The sequence below is a fragment of the Sardina pilchardus genome, chromosome 20 (assembly GCF_963854185.1).
Source record: "Sardina pilchardus chromosome 20, fSarPil1.1, whole genome shotgun sequence".
Classification (NCBI taxonomy): domain Eukaryota; kingdom Metazoa; phylum Chordata; class Actinopteri; order Clupeiformes; family Clupeidae; genus Sardina; species Sardina pilchardus.
Window position 1 is genome coordinate 24,426,957 of NC_085013.1, and position 8,307 is coordinate 24,435,263.

Below are 8,307 nucleotides of genomic sequence, written 5' to 3' on the forward strand. Positions count from 1 at the left end.
CTTTTTTTTCTTCTTTACTGCTGAAGAAGGGATGCTGGGTTTCCTCTTAATTGTCACTGAATAGAAATCCTTCCTATTACACTCAGCGCTGTGAAAGCTCGACTTTAGAATGCAGGCCTTCTAGCAGGCCTTTCCTGTTTTCTGTTTCTTCTACACACACACACACACACACATTCTTCAGAAACTGTCTGACAAGTCAAAACTTAATTGCAATCCATTCTGCTGTGACAGCATTTGCATTCAGGCAAATGAGAATTCAATCTCATGCAATAGATTCCAGAGACGGGAGAGTAAGGCCAGTGAAATTTAGACAAATGTAGTATACAGATTACTTTCTACTCCAATTCTGACCATGCTGAAAAACACTTGTGCTGGGATGCAAAACAGCTGATAACATATTTGTACATCCTTCCAGAACCGCCAGTAAAATCAACCTTAATTGGAATCCATTCTGCCGTGACAACATCTGAACAGGCCGATGGAAGTTCAATCTCACACAGAAGATTCTAAGAAGAAGTTTTGCAGAGGGAAGAAATGGAGGGCATGGGGCAATTTAGGAGAACGTGGGGCATGAAGGTCCGGCCATCGTGCTCTTCTCATTCAGAGTTTCCTCTCGCTACTATGGGGCAGTAGTACGCTGCAGGGTTGCTGAGGGCCGGTGCACTTGCATGGGCGTTTGTGAATGTGAATGTAAAAAAGGCAATGGGCGTCCAGATGACAGAAGGTCTGAAGGCGTTGAATCTCTTAACGCCCAGACTGTTCATGCTACTCCTCTTCTATTTCTCTCTCTCTCTCTCTCGCTCCCTCTCCCATATGCCAGAATGAAGCCAGTGCCCACACACACTACACACATACACACATACACACACACACACACACACACACACACACACACACACACACACACACAAATGAGAAGTGGGAGAAAGCTCTGGCATCCATAATCATTTTATTTCTTTTCTTTGAGAATGGGAAAGAAGAGTAGATAAAATATAACAGTGAAAATTATACATTTCCTCGACACACAAATCTTCTATACAAAAATACACAATAGTTGTTGCACACGTACAGTAATAGCATTCTATCCTTGATAACCACACACACCTCACTGCCCAGAGAGGCATCGGCAAGGTAGGAGCTGCATATGGTTTACTTTACAGATTACAACATAAATAACACACAACACAAAATGAGCCTCGCCAAACCATTTCAGATACTGACCCCCAACTCTCCAGCGTTGGTGTTTCTCTTCAGGTGATATGCCCTTGGCTTTCTTTTACTTTGCGTTAGTCATCATGATCAATGGTTTAACCCTAGAGAATGAGGCCTGTTTGGTTTGCTGATGGCTTTTGTGTCTGCAACAGGGCCATCCCTGCACACTGTTTCTGAATCTCCACATTCAGACATCTGCACTCCATTCTGCAGTCATGCAAATCCCAGGTGGCGCAGGTTGTAATCTCACAACACGCTGATATCAAAACCAGTGCCGTAGTCCTAACCGCTAACGGGTCAACTTTTATTTTTGGACACACTTTCCCCTAATAAAGTCCACTGTGTGTGTGTGTGTGTGTGTGTGTGTGGTGGAGGGGTAAGACAAGGGGGGGTTCCCGGTCCTTTGAGGGCCACACACAGAAGAGGTGTTGTGCCTGTGTGTGCGCTGTGTGTCTCAGTAAACTCAACTCACTGCATCTTCTGGTTCCGCGCATGAACCACCTCCTTCCGTTCCTTCAGGAAGTTCTTGAAGGCTGGGTCTTCCTTGCTCTCCTCCGTCACTGAGGAACAGAGATGGATGGAGGGGAATGGAGAGAACCGTAACAGTGAGGTGAGGTGAGAGGTGAGAGGAGAGAGGAGATCTCAGCAAACGTAGTGTTGTTGGGATGCTTGCTTGCCCTTCTCCCAAATAAACTACTTTAACTAATTTCCGAACTTTTTTCCAGAGGTTTTTTTTTTGTTTTTTTTTTCAAATTGTACACTTTTTTAAGCATGAATTACTAAGAGCTACCAAATTTCTTGAATGCTTTATCCCATTATGTCCATTATTTTACAGGTCTAGGAAACAGTATTTCACAATTCCATACTTGCCAGACTTTCTAGACCTGCGCAAATACCGTGCTAGTACTCTAGCCAAATATATCCCTTCCTCATTAGAGAGAAAGGGTGCCAGTGGCGAGGGTTACCTTTATGGTCAATGTCATCTGTGTCGCTGTCCTCGTCCTCCTCTTCCTGGTCGGGGTTTCCGCGTGAGAAGATAAGGTCACACGCGCCGCTGAGCTCTGGCACGTCTGAAAGACAAATCACCACAACTCCCTCAGCAAGCTGTTCTCACAAAGAGTTGCCTTTCACTTCTTGCACATATCAAATAAGCAAATAATCAAAATGATTTATCAAACAAAGGATTGATAAATAAAGGATATCAAACAAAAAGTGGCTACAAGATAGGAAAACAAAAAAGCGAAAATGTGCTTAATATGCATTTGTTTGCATATAGATTTAATTCAAATGGGCAGTATACTGAGTATCTAAACAAATATTAGACATTTATCCTGGCAATGCTTTTACTTGAATAAATAAATACTTGAATGAATAACACAGCAGACCTGTTGTTATCAACTCAAGTCATGCATGTCCACTCCGATGAGAACCAGGACACCGTCCAGCATCATGTCCTCTGCATGTGTGTGTGTGTGTGTGTGTGAGCACACCATGTGCTCTCCCTGGCTACTACACACACACACGGCTCCCCTCACTCCCACGCTACTGGCAAAGCTGCAGGACTATTAGTACGGTAGTCACGATAGTCACGATAGTGAGGTGGAGAGGAGCAGAGAAGACCTTTCCCACCATCAATACTTTTGGGAGTGAGTTCAAAGTGCACTCCCCGGCTACAGTAATCAATCACTATGAATAGTAATTAATCAAATCAAAGCAGTCCGTTGTACAATTGGGTGCTGCGGGACCATTTCTAAGCTGCTTCCTTAAACATGACAAGCATACAGAAGGTACGCACATCCAGGATAAGTAGCCTAAGTGGCTGGACAAAAGTCACAGCACTAACAATAAAGTCTGCACACTAGACACAGCTCCTGAGCAAATATTTAGTAAGTTGCTCTCTTAAACATGACATTTAGTCCCACTCAGTGGTCCGAACACGAGTGTGTGTACTGTACCTGTGGCCGAGACTGGCTTGTCCAGGGGGACGTTTCCCATGTCCTTATGCAGGCGCTCCATCTGTTCCTGCTGCTTCTTAGTCTGAGCTGCAGCCTGCAAGAGACAGACATCAGTGGGACGTTAGGACACACTGAGGAGGACATGAGGACACATGGAGGAGACAGTGGGTGCCTCTCAACATGCCTCCTCTATCCTCGATGCTCGATCCTCGAGGGGCGTTCCCACTGATCTATAACTAACACTGGATAGACTATCCCATTGTTTCTTTATGTAGATCAGTGAGGATCGAGGCCCGAGGAGCGAGGGAGGACATATAAAAGCCCAAATGAGAGGCACCCACTGAGAAGGATGTTAGGACACACTGAGGAGGACATGAGGACACATGGAGGAGACACTGAGAGGGATGTTAGGACACACTCAGGAGGACATGAGGACACATGGAGGAGACACTAAGAAGGATGTTAGGACACACTCAGGAGGACATGAAGACACACTGAGGAGAACAGAGACACTGAGGAGGAGATAGACACATTGAGGAGGATGTTAGGAGACACTAAGAAGGACATGAGGACACATTGAGGAGAACACAGAGACAACCCCATTCATTTTTTTTCTAAATATTTCTTATATAACTTTAAGAAAATTAGTTTTTTTAGAATCATTCAGTTTCTCAGCCAGGCCTCATTAACATGGAATCCTGCAGAATCCCTTTGAAATGCCAACTGTTCACATGGCAACCAGTGCCACAACACTTACTCACCAGCTCTCGGTGAAGTCTTTCATACTCCGGACGGTAGTCTCTGAAAACACACACACACACACACACAAAGGCTTTTGAGTCCCTAGACATCCGTCCCACTCACAGTCAGTCAAAACTTAATCACTGCTTTCAGCAAACACAATGCAGCTCATTTATATATTCAGAACTCAGATCCTGCTGCTGCCATTCAAATGTTTAGAGTCATTCATAATAAAATAAAGACTTTAACCTTTTTGTATATTTACCAGTTATGTGTGTGCAATTAACAGCAACTGGCCAGTGTTCAGCTGAACTTACATCTCGCACTTTTCAGCTGGCTCAGCTGATACTGTTATTTCAAGCCAAGGTATAGCAGTTAGGTAAAAAATAAATAGGACCTTAATTTAAAAGATAGGCTAAGTGCACATTCAATAAACAAAACAATAATGAGCAATGTTCACACATGAACTAATGCAACTGTGAGTAGTATGAAACCGCCGAACTGACTCCCCAATGTCTGTGCTTGAGATCTTAGCTCAGCAAATAGAGTTTACCTTGGTATTAAATTACCTTAAAGTTAGACTTTAAACTTTTTCAAATGAGGGCTTCATTAGTGTTTATTTTTTACTGGACTTACGTCTCGTATTCTTTGGCTGCCTCGGCAACCTGCACGAAGAGTTCATCCAGGCCGGTGCCCATGACTGATGATACTCCGACCACCTGCAGGGGGCGCAAGAGCAGAAACTGAGCTCTGGGAGCAAAGCCGCGGTCCACGGCGTCTGGACAGAGCATCAGACCAGTCAAACCAGTCTACCACACAATGTCAAATAGGAGCAAACTCACAGCGCTGACAACCTCATCACAGCATTCATAGTTTGCTGTCTGGAGAATTCATGCAAACCGGTTTGGTAAAATCATCTCGTATTTTACAAAAATCATCTAGTTATCATGCACAGGTTGCTTGCTGGTGGACGCATCCTCAGGTTAATACAGAACTGGTGTGAAATACTAACTTACTGGCAATTGAAAAGAGTGACTCAGCTAAAAATATAGATAAAGATAGACACAGAGCACATTGACCGAAATTTCGCTACATTGACTAAAAATAGCAGTATATCCACATTTAGATCTGGCGATCAATAAAAGTGCTTATTGTGTCCTAAAAGAACCTAAATGAACAGAGAACATTGGCTATAGTGATGGACGCACCCGCAAGTTGGTGTAGAACTCGTCCAGCACCAGGCTCATGGAGCGGGTGAGGTTGCTCACGTAGGACGTCTCGTGGTTAAGCGCCTCTTGGAATGTCTCAAAGTCCTGCATCCACTCCACCGCAAAGGTGTGCGCGATGATGTCCGTCTGGCCCCAGGGAACACACAGAGAGTTCAGTCAACCACAGTGCAGTAAAGTCTAATAAAGTGCAGTGCAGTGAAGTAAAATGTAGTAAAGTAAAGTGGTAGCATTTAGCATATACTTCTATGCAGCTGATAACTCAACTGATATTATCCAACTGATAACTTTATCCAACTCTAACTGATTCACTCGCTCTGCTAAGGGCCACTGACAAGGACCCTCAAAGAACCTCAACAACACAGATGCATGAATATATGGGACCTCTGCCTGCCTCACACGTGGAAATTAGACTCTTAGGAAATCTAAGGAACAGGCATTCCGGAGTCCCACGGCTAGAAATGGCAAGTAAGTTTATGGATGCTCCTAAGATGCTGCCTGTTGCCTTGACAACCACTGTTGCTATGGAATCAGAGCAGAGTGAGGGGTGTGTGTAATGTTACCTTGTTCATCACCACGATGAATGGCAGCTTGGTCTTGTAGAGAATGCTGCATAGAGGAAGGAAGAAACGTGACGAGGGGCATATTTAAAGGAGGGCAATGCACACTGTATCATCCTAAAACCACAGGTGAGTACAGGATCACGCTGAATGTAGTGAATGAAGTTGTCCGAAAGGGTAGGGAGGCATACCTGCAGGCATAGAGCATGTTGGACATGAAGGTGACCGGATTTACACTCCGCGACGTGTCCATCACGTACACGACTACACAGGGGAAGCTGGAGGCCTAGGAGAAACAGATGTACGTCTTTCAAAATGGTATGGAAAATAAATAGGAAATGACAAAAAAAAATAACTACTGAAATAATAGACATAAATGAATAGAATCAAACAGAAATCATCACTTTAAATCATACTAAGGGCAGACATAGTTCAAAGGACAGCAACTAATGCCATGTGTATAAGTAAATCTTGGAATATCTGAACCTATGAAACATTTCCATACCAGAGCTTCAGTGATGATGGTACCAGAAGCTGACCAGGTGAACACCTCTATTTGTCCAGGTGTGTCAATCAAAACATACCTGAAAAGCACGCAACAGTTGGATTACCAGCGCAAACAGCAGAGTAAGTCATGAAAGGATAGCTGTGTGGACAACAAGCCTGTTGAATACTTACTGGTGATCGCTCTGCTTTTTCTCAATGAATTTCATAACCTGTTTGAGGGGAATAGGTTGGAGTTACAGTAGAACAATGCTGACACCTATTGGTAGGATGCACTATCAAAAGCACACATTACACTCACTCTCCATGCCTTTAATAATAAAAATGACCAACATAAAGAGAAACGAGTGAAATAGGTGGGAGTGAGGGAGAGGAGGGGGTTGTACTACCATTGAATTGTTTGGGGTCACTTTAAAAATGTTGATGCTTTTTGAGAGAAAAGCTATTATTTATATATATATATACACTGTATATACTGTGTCCATGAGTTCCATGTGTCTGCTACAAGTGCATAATTTTAAAAGGCTAACTTACTAAAGGCTAACAAAAGGTGTTGGTGCTGGTAAAGTGGAGAATCTAAACAGGATAAATGGAATCTTGAAGAAGGAAGGCTAACAATCTTATTTGCAATGTCATTCCGAACCCTTTGATTGGAGCCAATATTTGCTCCTAAAGAGGTCAAAAGTACAGCACCAAACTATGCAAAAACCATGTACGTAAGTATTTTTCATGGTCACCTAATTTAACAGGTGTGTGACTTACCTGGTCAAATCTGGTTGCAAACAGATTCAAACAAGTGACGATTCCTCCGTTGGGACCTAAACCATATCTGTTGAATGTGTCAAAGAATGTTCCAGGTGGTGGGGCTCCAGAGGCATATTACTGTACATTCTTGTGAATATATTTAATCAATCAAACCTATTAGCAAAAGCACATTTTAATGATTCTTTCCGATCAGTGAAGATGGAATATCTACAGATGAAACCTCTTGTACAACACACCCCAAATCCATATTGACTATTGCTAATTGACAAGTGCACACATAAACTCAGTCTTCACAAAAGGATACTGTTTCATCACTTCTTTGTAATTGACCGTGTCTCTGATATCTGTTTGAATGAATCATAGATATTTGTTAAAGCAGTGATAGAAATAGCATGCAAGAAACATTAACATGACAGCCTGACAACTGTCCAATGAATGTAGCATCAACATCATCCAGAGGAGGTCTCACTGCAATGAGTTTAACCTGTGGTCCAGCAGACTGTTGATTGATGCCTCGACTCACCTATGTTAGCGGGGAATGGGACTTCGTGGACGGCTGGGTCGAGATTGATGACATAAGGTGGGCTCTTTCTGGCATGGAGGTACGCAGTCACACGCTACAAAACAAAATCACGTTATCAGTGACGACGTTGTCATAAAAAATGCCTGATGCTAGCCATGATTAGCACGTTTGCTAACTTACGATAAATGTAATTTAAGGTTCAACATCAGACATACACCATCGCAACTCCTTACTGAATCTGCATACGTATTCATCGATAAACAGTGAATACAGTGTCAACCCGAAACAGTTCAGTAATTGATGCTGGTGCACAAATGACACACTAGCTAGCCACTTTGCGTGGATGCTTAGAGGAGGGAAAGCTAGCCACCTGAACAAAAGTTGTTTTCCCGGAGCCTGCCATGCCGAGGACTATCAAACACACAGGTTTCTGACTCCCATCACCCCCCGAGTTGGTATTCCCTTCTGGAGCGGCACTGGCACCTGCAGCATCCCCACTTTGACTAGTTCCCTCCAAGCCATCGCCACTGGAGCCACTCGCGGCTGTCGCCATGCTTGTTTTGAGACAAACCGGTGAGAGCCGCACACAGGAGAAACATGTCGTAAACAGCTGCAAAATATTTGACACAATCGCAATACTAGCTGATACCACTAGATGGAAGTAGAATCTAGTTCATCACAGAGAGGATAGAGCTCGGGTTCATCAGAGAGCCATCTCTGATTTACTACATTTCAAGGCTGAAGTTGGGAATATATGAGGCATCGTATGGACTTGGACTTTAGAGGCATCATTACCCATTTGAACCTTGCATTGTGTCAAA

The 8,307-nt window shown here is 43.5% G+C and overlaps 1 protein-coding gene across 1 annotated transcript; it reads right to left on the bottom strand.

The window, feature by feature from the left end:
• Positions 1 to 932: 932 nt before the first annotated feature.
• Positions 933 to 8,058, bottom strand: gpn1 (GPN-loop GTPase 1). The gene is made up of 14 exons (XM_062523309.1): positions 7,857 to 8,058; positions 7,487 to 7,580; positions 7,268 to 7,307; positions 6,961 to 7,027; positions 6,373 to 6,410; positions 6,200 to 6,278; positions 5,886 to 5,980; positions 5,698 to 5,743; positions 5,117 to 5,263; positions 4,545 to 4,627; positions 3,929 to 3,968; positions 3,168 to 3,261; positions 2,178 to 2,282; positions 933 to 1,772 (listed from the first exon to the last, which is right to left on the bottom strand). The coding sequence occupies exons 1-14, from the start codon at positions 8,037 to 8,039 to the stop codon at positions 1,681 to 1,683; spliced, it is 1,203 nt and encodes a 400-aa protein (XP_062379293.1). The 5' UTR covers positions 8,040 to 8,058; the 3' UTR covers positions 933 to 1,680.
• Between the last annotated feature and the right edge of the window lie 249 nt (positions 8,059 to 8,307).